This window comes from Erpetoichthys calabaricus, chromosome 15 (assembly GCF_900747795.2).
Source record: "Erpetoichthys calabaricus chromosome 15, fErpCal1.3, whole genome shotgun sequence".
NCBI lineage: Eukaryota > Metazoa > Chordata > Cladistia > Polypteriformes > Polypteridae > Erpetoichthys > Erpetoichthys calabaricus.
In genome coordinates, this window is record NC_041408.2 from 53,012,977 (window position 1) to 53,029,509 (window position 16,533).

The 16,533-nt window shown below is 36.6% G+C and overlaps 1 protein-coding gene across 1 annotated transcript in view; it reads left to right on the plus strand.

Annotated features, from left to right (window-relative positions):
* The first annotated feature begins 6,982 nt into the window (after positions 1–6,982).
* The window catches only part of LOC114666077 (lysosomal-trafficking regulator-like), a 125,588-nt gene continuing 116,037 nt past the window's right edge, over positions 6,983–16,533 (plus strand). The window contains exons 1-2 of the mRNA XM_028820815.2: positions 6,983–7,186; positions 8,030–8,206. Of these exons, the coding sequence (XP_028676648.1) occupies positions 7,058–7,186; positions 8,030–8,206 (306 nt within the window). The 5' untranslated portion in view covers positions 6,983–7,057. The remainder of the gene's footprint in view (positions 7,187–8,029; positions 8,207–16,533) is intronic.

Sequence of the window (16,533 nt, forward strand, 5' to 3'; positions counted from 1 at the left end):
GCATGTTCTCCTCTTACCAGATGTTTCATCTGTTTCCATTTATTTATCTTTTAGAGAAATGACAAAGACTCTGAACCCTAAGTACAAAGCCCCAAACAGAGACAGTTTAACCAACCACTTGATCCCTGTTTGGTATGCAGTCGAAAAGGCAAATCTGATTTCTGAGCTGAAACATGTGTTGAAGGCAGCCGTCACTGCAGATGGATAGACAAGTTTTAGTCAAGATCATTACCTCACAGTAACGCTGCATTATGTCAGGAATGGCCAGGCTCAAGAAAAAGTCCTCAAAACCAAACCAGTGTATCAGGCACAGACAGGGACAGCTGTAGCAGAGGAGATTGATGAGATCTTGGAGGAGTATGGTATCAAAGACAAGGTTGTGGCAGCCACTGTTGATATTGCGGCCAACATGGATGTAACTGTCAAAATAGTTGATGGTTGCAGAATTGCACAGTGCACAGTTTCATTGGACTTGAGTTGATTGTATTTGTTGCTGGCTGATGTGGTTTTATTTTTGAGTGCTCAGCTCATATATACTTTTAAAAAGGAGAGTGTAAATGTTACTGGACATTCTTGTGTAATTGCCACAGAATAATTTATGTTATACTTTGCTATTGCTACAGAAGAATATTTATTTTATTATTATTTTACATTTACAAATTTTTTTCTGGGGACCCCGTGGCACCCCATCGAGGAGCCGTAGGCTGTGGATCTCTTAAGATCTCACTGTTGGGTTTGTAAGGTCATGCTACTCCTAAATTTCTATCTTGTTCAAAGATAAGATATAAAACAAAGTTCTAAGCTAATCGACCTGTGTGTTCTCCTTTTTTAAAAATAAGAATCGATAGGAGAATCGATAAAGAATCGAATTGTTAAACAGAATCGAAAATGGAATCGGAATCGTGAAAATCTTATCAATTCCCATCCCTACAAGTAACCATTGCCTAACAATTTTTATAGTTTGTTTGAAGACTTTGGCCATTTTTTTTCTTTTTGAGGAATTGTAAAGACAAAGGGCACTCATAATGCAGTAACAATTATCGAGTGTTGTCATGTTTCTAGTCATGACTCTAATTTCTTGTTGTGTTGTTGGGAAACCTTTTTTAGGTTAGCATAATGTCACTTATTTGCTTGTACAATAGGTTGTCTTAACTTTTGATGTAATCTAAATGGCTGCTATAACAATGGATGAGAAGTTACACAAGGCATCTGAAGGGATTTGCATTTTTTATTTATCCAGAGAAAAATATTTTTAAAATAATTTTGCTTCTAAGCACTTGTCTTTTTTAATATAAAAGCAGACACCTCCACCTCTAACTTGAAGAAACTGGTCTGTCATCTGTCCACTGAAATACTGGGAAATCCCCCTACCATGTCCTGCATCTGTCTGCTCAGACTAGCTCAGTAAATGTAGAACACAGAACAGTCATTTTATCTTTTCTTGATTGTTGAGGTGAGCCTGTCAGTCCTCCTTAGTTTGGACTGTAATTACAATAGTAACATTTGCTTCATTAGTAGATGAAGCAGATGCAGCTAATTGAGGCTAACAGAATAGTGAACAGAACAGTTGACATTTAGTTGCTGATAATGAATACATCTAAATTGGTTGTAGTAATTTGTTCTTTTGTTCTTTTTTTTGTTTGTTTTGGTTTTTGCTTTCCCTAAATTTGAATTTCAATGTACTCTATCAGTGATGTTATAAACCTATTAAACCTATTTTTGTTTGTTCTCACTGTCTTACAGCACTTTTCTTGAACTGTATTAAACTCATCAAAACATTTTTATTTGGTTCTGCCACTGAAATACCGATATACACTCAGTGGTTAGTTTATTATGTGCCATTGGTTTACACTTTGATAGGCCCGTCCTTTGCCTTCTAGACATTCTGAGATTTTTAAGGCATATATTCATTAAAGTGTTGGTACCTTTCCTTATGAATTTTGAGTTGTGCTGTTATACTAGTATCGATAGCATGTCTCCAGATTTTGGAGCCATGCATTTATGCCTGTAACCTCCCATTCCATTTCTTCCCTGAGGTAGACTTTTGGATTGAGTTTCGGGGACTGTGTAGGCCATTGGAGTAAACATTAAGTCATTGTCATGCTTTTGCAACCAGTTTCAGATGATACTTGCTTTTATGGTGGATTACCCTGTTATGTGTATCCACTCAAAGAAGACTAGACTGTAGCCATATAAGAATGAATACACATGGTTAGAAGTCATGCTTAGTTATGCTTGTGTCATTCAAATGATGTTTAACTGATATTAATAGTACAAATTCAAGAAAACATTCTACACACCTGTTACACTACCATCACCAGGCTGTACCATTAATTCAATGCATAATAGATCAATGAATGAATGATTGATGTTAGTGGCAAATTCTCATCTGCCATGTGCATGTTGCAACAGAAATAAATAGTTGTGAAGCAAGACATCATATTTTCTACCTTACATCGTCTATTTTTGGTGTTCACTTATCGAATGTAACTTCATCTTCTTAATTGTTAGCTGACAAGAGTGGAACTCAGTGTGCATGATATTCAATACAACCATATAACCCTTTTCGGAGAATCGCGCTATTTGCATTAAGAAGCAGGTGTACCTAATAAAGTGGCGACTAAGTGTATATTATGTGAGCCACTATACAGGTAGTTTTTTGTTCTGCATTTGCATTTTTTTCTAATTTTGTAACCTTTACTTATAATATGTTATCAGTTTTCTTAATCCTTTCCATTTAAAATTTCTTGCAACATTCTAGTTTTAAACACTTTTACCTGTTGTCTAGTCTTCACTTCAGCAGTTTTTTCTTTGGGGAATAATACCTTAATTAAAGCTTTAAGAAAAAGTTTTTAAAATTTGCTTAAGGGTACTGTTATAAAACTTTCAAGTATTTTGAGGTGTGTCTAAAAATGTAGAAAAAAATGATTAATAAATGACATACACCTGAACAAGGTGGGAAGAAGATGAGAAAATCAAAGACTCAAATGTTTACAATTAAGAAAGTGTAACAAATTGTAACCGATAACAGGGAAATACTTTCAAAAGAGTTAAAAAATGAATGTTATCAGCATATTGATGTCTTGTAAGCACTTTTGTAAGTTAGAAATTAGGATGTTAAACAGCATTTTGTACAATTTTAAAATTTAAAATTCCATTAAATTCCAGTAAATTATATTTTACTTTGGCATGCAGAACCTGGTATTTTCTTTTAGTATGAACATAAGACTTAATATCCTGAAGAAAGATACATTGTGAGATCAAGCTTTTTCACCTGGAAAAACTCTTGTAGAAATGTGTATGGTATGAGAAGAAGAATTGATTGATTAATATTAATCAGTTGTTTGTTTCAAATCATTTTTTGTAAAACTTGAGTTATTTTTATGGAGTGCTATTTGATTTTAATAAAATCAATAAAATAAAAAAGATATTAATTAGTTAATTAATCAGCAGTGTTGACTTAGCAATGCCAGTAATTCATTTTAAAATATTAGTAAGACGCCTACTAAGGAATGCCAAATTAATGTTGTGTGTGTCTGATGATTTTAACTTCTGCCCACCCATGGGTCTCTGTTTCACCTTCCAGTCAGGACTCCATAAATAGATAGATAGATAGATAGATAGATACTTTATTAATCCCAATGGGAAATTCACAAATAATAAGAAGAGGTCCGTACAATTTGTGAAGTAGGTTCATAAATCGGTTAAAGTCTGCATTAAATAACTTTTGCTTTCTCAGTAGTGATCCGGATGTGGTGATAGACTGTTACTCAACAGATAACCCAGACATGTTTGCTGCACTATAACAAATACAATTTATTCCTAACATAAAGATAATTGAAGAGGGATATATGCAAGTATATACATAGATATGTACAGACAAAGGACAATAACACAAGACAAAACTTAAAATTATGATGGCTTAGTTCAACCTTTTCTCTCCTATAGAAAAAAGAACGTAACTTGTGAATTCTGATCTTTCAATTCATTTGGTAAAGATGGGTAAGCTCCTTAGTCACTTATTAAGCTTCTTTTGCCTGCACTGTGACATTCATTTGCTCATAACTAATCTAAACTGGATTACCCACACACACACACACACACACTGTGTGCGTGTGTGATGTTGTTCTGAACTTTCCTACTTGATTTAAGAATAAACTTATAATAGTTAGACTTATCCTTCACAAAGGTTATTGCTTTTTACTTACATTTCAGTTACAAGTATCTTAACAGCTCGCTTTATCCTGACTATTAAGTTACAAATTAATAGTTCTCAGAATCAAAGTAGGTGTATTTATGGTTTGGTGTAGGTGACATTGTGATTTCTTTCCTGGTCAACTTTCTCCAGACACTTGAAAGGTATGGTTTTCTTTCTTTGCTCAGGAGCTCATTTCCTTTTTCACCTTGGTTACACCTTCTGTTTATGGATGGTACTGCATATTTTTCTCTTTGAGCTTTTTACATACAAAGTCCTCTATTGCTAGTAAAATTACACCTGCTGGGCATCTGATGGTTAGCAAACATCTGTCTTTAGTAAGATGAATGCATGACATTTACACAGGGTCTTTTCTGATCATGCACTTGCTTTTACTTATCAAGGTTTGTACTAATGGCCCTGCCCTCCTCATTCAATTCCTTTATTGACAGTCTTCCATTCTTCTTGTCTAGCAACAGTTTACCTTTTGGAGTAAAAAGAATTGCTCAAGCCTTTGTTACGGCCACACTCTACAGGCAATGGGGACTTTACTATAGAAAGCAGAAGTTACAGCCAGACCAAGCAGTGAGTTTAATAAAGCAAGCATAGATCTGGGGTGGGTAATGGTATTTAAAGCAGACATCTTGTTGTTGGTTTCTTAGCTGTACTTAAGTCCATCCTTTTTTGGTTGACTATTGGTGCAAAGTTTGTCCATCAAAATTTTTTTGTGAATTGTTGAGTGATGGCTCCTTCTTTTGAGAAGAATCTTTAACTGGTACCAAGAGAAGGCATCACTGGGGTGTTGCATGGAAATTGATCATTTATCAGATAAGGCTCAATTCCAAAGTGGCACTGTTGGGAGGACTGACACTATTTAGCTGACATCAAGAGTGTCCATCCACTTGTTTTTAACAGAGTTCTTCGGTTACAAAGCATAGCAAAATAGGCAAATACCAGTGTGTCCTACACTATTAAACTTAATGCTGATTTTCTGTGTTTTCTTGTATTTTTTTTACGTTTGCGGAACATTCAGTTGTTTTCATGTGAACACCTGATTACTGTATAAATTATGTGTTAGCTATTGTAATTTATCGTATTGAATTCAAATTGCAAGCACTGATCTCTTGATTGTTTCTTGTTTTATTTATGTGAATTCATCTTTTTAATGTCTTCTAATGATTCCAGTACTCAAGGTAATCCAAGTGCCTTCAAAATTTGAAACATTCAAAATGGCTTTTAATTAAATAGATGTAGTTTGAATTTAGAAATTTAAAAAAAATCATAATTCCAGCAGAGCAGACATTTAAACACTTCATTTATCACTATTGACTTCAACTTTGTACTAGTCTTTTTTTCCCCTCAGTTATTTTGCCATTTAATTCAATATTTGGTAATTAATATGCAGCAAGATAAATCCAGCCGAGTGTGATTAATAAAGGCATTTGCATTTGAGAGTGCCTTGTGGTGGAGTGGCACATTGTCCATTTTTTGCTTCCACCCAGTGCTGCCTAGACAGGCACCAGTGACTTTGAGGTGAATATTTGGATTAGAAAGGGGATGGTTTGATTACAGGCGAATGTAAAGGGATATATAATAAGTGGTGCTGTAAGAAATTATGTTTCTGGACTTCTCTAGCACCTTCAACACCATCCAACCTCTGCTCCTTAGGGACAAGCTGACAGAGATGGGAGTAGATTCATATCTGGTGGCATGGATCGTGGACTATCTTACAGACAGACCTCAGTATGTGCGTCTCAGGAACTGCAGGTCTGACATTGTGGTCAGCAACACAAGAGCGCTTCAGGGGACTGTACTTTCTCCGGTCCTGTTCAACCTATATACATCGGACTTCCAATACAACTCAGAGTCCTGCCACGTACAAAAGTTCGCTGACGACACTGCTATCGTGGGCTGCATCAGGAGTGGGCAGGAGGAGGAGTATAGGAACCTAATCAAAGGCTTTGTTAAATGGTGCGACTCAAACCACCTACAGCTGAACAACAGCAAAACCAAGGAGCTGGTGGTGGATTTTAGGAGGCCCAGGCCCCTCATGGACCCCGTGATCATCAAAGGCGACTGTGTGCAGAGGGTGCAGACCTATAAATACCTGGGAGTGCAGCTGGATGATAAATTGGACTGGACTGCTAATACTGATGCTCTGTGCAAGAGAGGACAGAGCCGACTATACTTCCTTAGAAGGCTGGCGTCCTTCATCATCTGCAACAAGATTCTACAGATGTTCTATCAGACGGTTGTGGCGAGCGCCCTCTTCTACGCGGTGGTGTGCTGTGGAGGCAGCATAAAGAAGAGGGATGCCTCACACCTGGACAAACTGGTGAGGAAGGCAGGCTCTATTGCAGGCACGGAGCTGGACAGTTTGACATCCGTGGCAGAGCGACAGGTGCTGAGCAGGCTCCTGTCAATCATGGAGAATCCACTGCATCCACTAAACAGTGTCATCTCCAGACAGAGGAGCAGCTTCAGCGACAGACTGCTGTCACTGTCTTGCTCCACTGACAGACTGAGGAGAGCGTTCCTCCCCCACACGATGTGACTCTTCAATTCCACTCGGGGGAGTAAACATTAACATTATACAAAGTTATTGTCTGTTTATCTGCATTTTTATCACTCTTCAATTTATTATTGTTTTTTATCAATATGTTGCTACTGGAGTATGTGAATTTCCCCTTGGGATTAATAAAGTATCTATCTATCTATTTAAGAGAGAAATTATTACAGTTCAGTTAATAGAACCCTTTCACTCTTTTGTCTTTTTCTCAGAGCACCACAAACAGAAGTGGAGCACCAAGGCATCAATGGAAAAGAATACTGTGGTCTTGCAGGGAAACATTCCGTGTTCAGATGGGACGTTTGTTGGTACATGTCCTTTCTCCAGCCCGCCCCTTAGAGGAACGAAGGCAGGCTTTGGATATAGTACATGAACCAAGTCATCCAGAAATCCTTCGTGAATGTCTCAGCCCTTCTTTGGAGGTATATATCTTAAGAACATTTTAAAAATAATGCATTCCTGCTATTTTACTTTTTAGTGTAATCAGACCACTACTGTAATGCAGTATAATCATTTACTTTGATTCCACCTCGAAGCAGTTGCATATACTTCAGTAAAAATGAGTACTTAATTGCAAGTAATGATATTTTTTTAACTAGAAGAAACACAGGAATAGTGTATACAGTCCAGTAAAGAAAAAGGTTTTCCTATTGAAACTCATTCTGAATTTCAATAAGGAAACAGTCAAAAGGCTATAATGCAAGAGTGTCATGAAAGTAAAGTGTAGATGCTTTGTAGTAAAATTTTGACATGTTGCAGGTGTGAAAGTGATTTCTTCATCACAGTAACCTTTAAAACTGATTTTTACTATGTTACAGTTTACAAGTAAAGAATTTTCCAAAGGTGCTTGAATTCTTAAATTAATAAAATGTTGCTGAATTAAGTGTGTAAAATACTAAATATGCATTTATGTTGGTTCCTGAAAAATGTGTTTGTTAATAGAAAATTTGGCATTTTTATTTGAATTGCTTCCAAATATCAATAGTAAGACAGTACAGCTGTATATTTCATTCATTTCAGTAACAGTGCAGTGTTTTTTTTTCTTCTGTCTTTGGGTGATTTTGACACATGTAGTTTATGCAATGAAAATTAACTAGCAATATTGTAAATAAAATGTGTTTGGTGAGTGAGATAATGTTAAATAGTCTAGTTTCACCAGTAAATGCTTCAGTGGGTCATGATCTGGGTGCCAATCTGACATCCATAAGTTAATGGCTTTAATATGAACCCAATTAAAATAGATTTATCCATTTTTTTCTCCATAGCATGGACCAAAGTTGGCATTGTACATTTATGAGATGTTGCGTAACCATCGAGAGCAACTGTCCAAAGAAGATCAAACAGCAGTGTCTATTTTCATGACATCCCTGAAGCTGTGTGGTCATAAGTGCATTCCTCCTAGTGCTCCTACTAAACCAGACCTTGTGAAAGCCATCCTAGAGGTAATTATCCCATTGACATCATATTACTACCAGTGGCTGATTTAGAAACCTACTATAATGTTCTCCTGTACCAGTGGATAACCGATCATTAGATCATTATTGCAAAGTGTCATTCTTAATACGAAATTTGTTAAAGAGTTGCCTAAAGATCTGTTTTATACTAAATTTTATTAGAAGTAGTAATTAAAACCTTTTAATCAACCAGTTAACTAGTTTAGTTTATTGCCATTCATGGAAATTCTGCTGTAGCATTTTATTATTTAGTTATAAAGTAACATAATAGAACATTCATTTTAAAATGGTAACCCCAAGGGCAGCCTGTTTTGGTAGCTAGTTGTTGATTTTATATAAATTAATAATTGAACTAAGATTAAATGAATGTTTTATCATAATAGATATGAGGACTGCAATGATAAACTACTACAACAACATTTATTTATATAGCACATTTTCATACAAATCATGTAGCTCAAAGTGCTTTACATGACGAAGAAAGGGAATAAAGGCAAAATAAATAAAAAATAGAATTAGGGAACACTAATTAACATAGAATAAATGTAAGGTCCGATGGTCAGGGAGGACATAAAAAACAAAAACAACTCCAGTCAGCTCAAGAAAAAAATAAATCTGCAGGGGTTCCTAGGCCACGAGACCACCCAGCCCCCTCTAGGCATTCTACCTAACATAAATTACCTCACAATCAGTCCTCATTGTATTCAGGGTTCACATGGAAGAACTTGATGATGACGGTCATGTGGATTTCCGGCCTTTAATCCAACAGAAAATAACATCCTGGATGGTAAAGGAAGAAAAACCAAAACCTGTCTTGATCATAAATATTACCAGAATCTTATATCTACCATGCAGTATCTTAACTCAGTAATTTTAATGAAAGAATAATTTCCTACTGTGCCTGATTTGAAGCAGAAATGTGTGTTATGGCAAATATATAAGTACTGTAAATACTGATCCAACGAAATGGAAATTTTTATCCAAAGTTTAATTGGAGAATGCAAAATACCTTTATTTCTTGTCCACTTGTTTTTATGGCAGTTTATGAGGCCTATATTAATTCTATTTCACTTTTGATTTGTGCTTTTCAGTGAAATGTAATTATTAAACTGCAAGTTGATAAATTCCTTTTATTATTAAATTCAGTCTTTTTAAAATTAACACATTTAAAAAGCTACTGAATATAGTTAAATGAAGAAAAAAGTAAATAAGTACATTAACAAAATATAATTTTGTAAGTGATATCTGGTGACTTATAGTATATACGTCCATCCACAATGTGATTTTTGCAATACTAAATAGGCCCCAAAAAATAACACTGCACTCAAGAAAATAAAACCATATACAGTAGGCCTGTAGAATACAGAGCAACAGATAATAGAGCTTATGCTAGATCAGCGTGTACAGCAGGCCAACCTTGAGAACAGAAACAAACCAATGAGATTACACTCTCAGCCTGACCTTTCATAAAATAACCTTAGTTTGGAATAGATTTGGCTTTTCTCACATCATCACACATTATGTTGTTCAGAAAATGTAACCGTGACCTCAAAATATGTGTCTTCGTTATGTCAGTGTGTATGTAAGCAGAGTTACTTTGCCAGGGTGTTTTGTCTATTCCTTGAGTAGCAAGTCATATGGATCCATATTGTTTATTAAGCTCAACTTGTTTAAAATGCAGTTGCTTTGTATCCTTATTATGTTTGTCCCAGTATGATCCCTTCTTCCTTCTCCTCTCCCTTACTTTGGCCATTTACTTTTACTTTTAAAAGAGCTTTGTGATTTCTTGCAGCATGTCACTCTACTAGCTCTCATCATCACGGACAAACCAGTACAATTCTTTAAATATGGCATCCATACCCACAATGCAATGTGGTGTGACATATCACTCACTCTCTGTAGAATGAAAGGGACTATATGGGAGGTATTTTCTACAGAAAAGGAAATGAAAATTAAAATTGTAAAATTAAAAGGAAATATCCCCGTTTGCAATTTCATTTTCAAAGTCTGCACACAAGATAGAGAGGTTAGGAGCATGCGCAGATACAGCGCATTGCCGCACCCACCACATGACGAGTCAACACTGTATCCCAGATTGGGACCCAAGTGTAGCCATGCAATGGGTGACACTTCAGCACCACACTAGTTCAGATGGAATGGAACAAGTGTGAGGTTTTTTGTGGTGGCCGAAGTGCCAATTCTACCACCAATCCCAGGATTTTCCCTGCAGATTGGAGAACCTACATGCAGGGCAGGATGCAGATTAACATCATACCCAGGACAGAGCAATTGCAGGTTAAGGGCCTTGTTCAAGGGCCAAACGAAGTAGAGTCACTTTTGGCATTTACGGGATTCAAACTGGCAACCTTCCAATTACCAGTGCAAATTCCTAGCCTCAGAGGCACCACTCTACCCAATTCTGTGTGCAAGAATGCTGCAAAAATTTAAAATAAAATGAAACAACCCCATTTGCAATTTTATTTTCAGCCTGAACTGCAATGAAGCTGCAAAAATGAAAAGTAAAACGCAAATAAACACTGGCACCTCCAGCTGCTCATTGAATTTTCGTTTTCCACTTTGCATTTTCATTTTCAAGTTCTTAACATGCAAATAATGAGGGTCATTGGACGGGGCTTGACAATTTTCCACAAGTTTTTGTCCTTCATAGCTGTAGAGCCACTTCGATTGATAGACTACTTCTCACTTTGACTGTGTTTAATTCACGTGATTTTGATCTTTTCACCCCTTTACTATGAGCTTAACAGCAAAACTGTCTCACAGAATCCAAAGACCACACATAATTATAGTTCTGAAAAAATTAATGTGCAATTTAATTACAGAAATTAGCCTTTATTATGTCATAACTTACATTTATTTACACTGAAGTGCAAACAGGACACTTCGCATTTTTTTTTATTAATTTTATTGTAATCATTCCATACATCTAGATTAATTTTTACAAAAAATAGGATTGAAAGCAAATCAAACCTCACCCCTGAGAAGGAGAGCATGGCCAAAGGAGTAATACTTAAGGCTTGAAAACATGCCTAAATTATTAAGTTTAATAGGGCAAAAAAAGATAGATGGAGAAGGAAAAGAAAATTCTTCTCATTCTAAAATATTATTGATTAAATCCTGCCAGGTTTTGAAAAATTCTGTACAGATCTCCTAACTGAGAATTAGATTTTTTCCAATTTCAAATAATATAAAACATCGGTTTCCCACTGACTTATTAGAGGAGAGTTAGGATTCTTCTAATTTAACAAAATAAGTCTGCTTGCCAAAAGTGTAGTGAATGCAATCACAGTTTGCTTGTCCTTATCCATTTCAAATCCATCTGGAAGAACACCAAACACTGCTATTAGTGGGTTAGGAGAGATTGTGACACCAAGGCTGTCTGAAAGGCACTTAAAAATTTTGGTCCAAAATGAAGTTAATTTGGTGCATGCCCAAAACATGTGACCCAGTGAGATAAAAGCTTGGTTGCAGCGTTCACGGGTTGGATCTTGCCCTGGAAACATTTTAGACAGTTTTAAGCGAGACAGATGAGCTCGATATATAATTTTGAGTTGAATAATTCTATGCTTTGCGCATATGGAGCTTGAGTGAATTCTCTGCATTGCTACCTTCCACTCCTTTTCTGATATATTAATTAAGAGATCTTTTTCCAATTGTCCTCTTGGATCTTTAAAAGGAAGGGACTCTAATAAAATTTTATAAATTGCAGAAATGTTGTCTTAAGTATTTTTTCTACCATGGTGGAGGGTACAAGATGAGGAAAATCGGGCAGGTTCTGTTTAACAAAGTTTCTAATTTGAAGATAGTGAAAGAAATGTGTAGGCTGGAAGGTTAAATTTGGAATGTAATTGTTCAAAGGATGCAAAGATGTTGTCTATATAAAGATCTCTGAGCAATTTAATCCCAAATCTTTTCCAGATATTAAAAACTGGATATGTTTACGAGGGTTGAAAGAGGTGGTTCTCTTGCAGGGGTGCCACAGATAGAAGATTTTCCATCTTAAATTGCTTTCTAATTTGATTCCATGTTCTGAATGAGTGAAGCACAGTTGGGTTATTAGTATATTTGCGATAACTTGCATTTATTGGAGCACAGAGCAGGGAATATAAAGAAGTGCTGCAGGATTTTACTTCTGTTGTGGACCAGGCCTGTGTATGTTCATTTGTTTGTGTCCAGGTTTTTATGGCTTGTATGTTTGCTGCCCAGTAATAAAACTGAAAATTAGGTAGAGCCATGCCACCTTCTGCCTGAGGTCTTTGTAGGGTTGCTCTTCGGATACATGAATGTTTTGAGTTCCAAATAAATGTGGTCATGGTTGAATGTAATTGCTTAAAAAATGATTTATTGATATATATTGGGATGTTTTGAAATAAAAAAAGAAGCTTAGGAAGGATATTCATCTTAACAACGTTAATTTTTCCAGCTAGAGTGAAATGAAGGGTTGACCATCTATGCAAGTCTTGCTTAATTTTTTCCATACAGACGGCAAAATTTTGTTGATAAAGAGCTTTATGTTTACTTGTGATATTTACCCCTAGGTATTTAAACTGATCTGCTATGGTAAAAGGTAGGGTGTCCAATCTGATATCATATGCTTGTGAATTCACTGGAAAGAGTATACTTTTATTCAAATTAATTCTGAGACCAGAAATCTTTTGAAAATTTGAAAGTGCTGTTAAAACTGCAGGCACAATGTTTTCTGGGTCTGATATATATAAGACCATATCATCTGCATATAGAGAAATTTTCTGTTCCAGTCCTTCTTGGATAATCCCCTTTATCTGATAAGAATTTCGACAGTGGACCGCCAGTGGTTCAATGGCGATTGCAAACAGTAGTGGTGACAAAGGGCATCCTTGTCTGGTGCCACGTTCTAGTTTAAAGTAGTCTGAACAAATGTTGTTAATACAGACTGAGGCTTCTGGACTGGTATACAGTAGTTTGATCCATGCACAAGTATTCGGGCCAAACCCAAATTTCTCCAATGTTGTGAAAAGGTAGTTCCATTCAATCATATCAAATGCTTTTTCTGCATCCAATGATAATAATATCTCTGGGGTGTTTGACTTTGCTGGTGAATATATTAAACAGGCGTTGAAGATTGGAAGATAAATGTCAGCCTTTAATAAATCCAGTTTGATCCTGTGATATTACCGAAGGCAGCACTTTCTCCATCCTTCTAGCTATGATTTTTGAGAGTATATTAACATCATTATTCAGAAGTGAAATTGGTCTGTATGATGCACATTGTAACAAGTCCTTATTTTGTTTAGGAAAGACGGTGATTAATGCTTGACGAAAAGTTTGAGGTAGAATTTGAGTTGTCTCTAGCTTCTGTAAATGTTGCCAATAAGAGGGGAGCTAGCTGAGTGGAGAATTTCTTATAAAATTCTATAGGGTAGCCATCAGGGCCTGCTGATTTCCCGCCTTGAAGTAACTTTATAGCATCTAGTAATTCTGATAGGGTCAGTGGTTTATCCAGTTCCTCAGCACTAAAAGTATCTATTTGTGGTATCTGTCATGAATCCAGAAATGCATTAGATTGTGCGTTGTCTTCTTTAAACTCAGTAGAATATAAGGTTTTATAGTAGTCTCTGTGTGCATTATATTTTTATGGTCAATGATTTCATCTCCATTAGTGTTGGGTGATTACTGGAATTGCATTGCAAACTTCTTGCTTGTGGATTTGTTGCGCTAAAAGCTTATTAGCTTTCTCTCTGTGTTCGTAGTAGTGATGTCTTGATTTATAAATAAGTTGTTCAGTTTTTTTTAGTTGTCAAGATGTTGAGTTTCTGTGTGCAGAGCCTGCCTTTTCCTATGAAGAGCCTCACTTGGACGCCTGGCTTGTTCTTCATTTATTCTAGTAATTTCGCTTCTTAGCTCTGACACTTTCTTGGTTTCTATTTTATTTCTGTGGGAAAGATATGAAATAATCTGTCCTCTTAAGAAGGCCTTTAGAGTTTCCCAGAGTGTTCCTGTAGAGACCTCTGAGGGTGTGTTTGTCTCAAGGAAGAAGCTAATTTGTTTGGATATAAATTCTGTACAGTTCTCGTCTGTTAAAAGAAGTGGGTTAAGGCACCATCTGCGATGTGAGTGTGGGGGGCATAATGATTTTATCTCCAAAACTAGAGGTGCATGATCGGAGATAACAATTTTGTCGTATTTACAAGATTTAATCGTAGGCAAGAAATTATCTATACATATTAATAAAAGGCAAAGCCCTCACTGACTCACTGACTGACTGACTGACTGACTCATCACTAATTCTCGAACTTCCCGTGTAGGTGGAAGGCTGAAATTTGGCAGGCTCATACCTTACAGCTTACTTACAAAAGTTAGGCAGGTTTCATTTCGAAATTCTACGCGTAATGGTCATAACTGGAACATGTTTTTTGTCCATATACTCTAATGGAGGAGGCGGAGTCACGTATCACGTCATCACGCCTCCTACGTAATCACGTGAACTAAAAACAAGGGAGAGATTTACAGCACGAATCAAACGCGGGAACGAAGGTAAATGACATTAATTTTTGAGTGTCTTTTAATACTGTGTAAGCATACATATTAACACATGTGCAATTAAATGTGTGCATTTACGGGGTGATTTCTCAGGCTTAAAAGCTCGCCTTTTACTAAAAAGGTAAATGCAAACTGTTTTTATTCTGAAGGGCACAAACCACGTTAGATTTCAGACGTTAAACGCGCAAAAATGTCGGTACACCAGATAAATAAGCGCAACATTTTATCAGTTGTATTGTATGCTTACAATACATATAGAAATGTGTTAATCGTTAACTAATATTATGGGATGGTGTTTTTCGACTCACGCCTTGATTTAAACGATTGCATTTCTTGGTGGGTTTGCGTAGCTTATTGTCAATATCTTTACACCTCTTTTTAAGACTTAATTTAAAAGGTTTTCTTTTCTTCTTAATTAAAATTTAAAAGCAATACTTCACCGCTGCGAAGCCCCTCTAGCGCTGACGTCCGAGGTTCGATTACCGTAAGCGAGTGCAGTGAGTGTGTACGCCTGATGAGCCAAGAATAAGGGGGAAAGACGTGTCGCGTACTCTTTGCATTATTTGACAGTAAACTATTTTCAATCATTCTATGATCTGCTTACAACTGAAGGCACCGTGGCTGATGTTACCTCACTTGCTGGCCAACCATAAGCGTTACCTGGTAGGTAACCAGCCACTCACTTCACTCCCTTACGGGAATCGAGCCTCTGAGGTTTTCTTTTCTTCTTAATTAAAATTTAAAAGCAATACTTCACTGCTGCTAAGCCCCTCTAGCGCTGACGTCCGAGGTTCGATTACCGTAAGCAAGTGCAGTGAGTGTGTACGCCTGATGAGCCAAGAATAAGGGGGAAAGACGTGTCGCGTACTCTTTGCATTATTTGACAGTAAACTATTTTCAACCATTCTATGATCTGCTTCTCACAACTGAAGGCACCATGGCTGATGTTACCTCACTTGCTGGCCAACCATAAGCGTTACCTGGTAGGTAACCAGCCACTCACTTCACTCCCTTACGGGAATCGAACCTCGGACGTCAGCGCTACAGGCAAAGCCCCTAAAATTGCGCCACGGCGTGTGGTTCGTTTATTTGACAACATGTAGATCGGGGTAATTACATTCCGCGCCACGGCGTGTGGTTCGTTTATTTGACAACATGTAGATCGGGGTAATTACATTCATGGCATTCGTAGTCTGATTCACAATCTGATTGTATGGGTGGTTACCTACCAGGTAACGCTTATAGTTGGCCAGCAAGTCAGGTCGAAGTGATCACTCGAGTGAAGGCAGCTTCACAAAAAAACAGATCCTTAACAAACTGTTATTAGTATATTTTCCCTCAATTTAAAAAGGTTTTCTTTTCTTCTTAATAAAAATTTAAAAGCGGTACTTCGCCGGTGCGAAGCGCGTGGATTTGACCGACTGACACATACAGACATATTCATGAGTGCAGGTACTTCGGAAAGAAAGCACCGTGTAAACCTAAAGTTTAAATTAAGTTCATAGACCTACAAAAGGTTGCCATTCATTTGAGGCAAGATTGCTTTTCTTCTTAACTATACGTTGCATTCTCAAGAGTGTGCTTGCACAGCTTCGGATATAGATATATATATATATATATATATATATATATATATATATATATATATATGTATGTATGTCTATATATAAAAATGTAAGCTTATAAGCACTGCCTTACTTCTCTTTAAGAAAGGGAGATGTAATGATACTTGATTTAAACGATTCCATGTCTTCCTGGGTTTGCTTAGCTTATTGTCA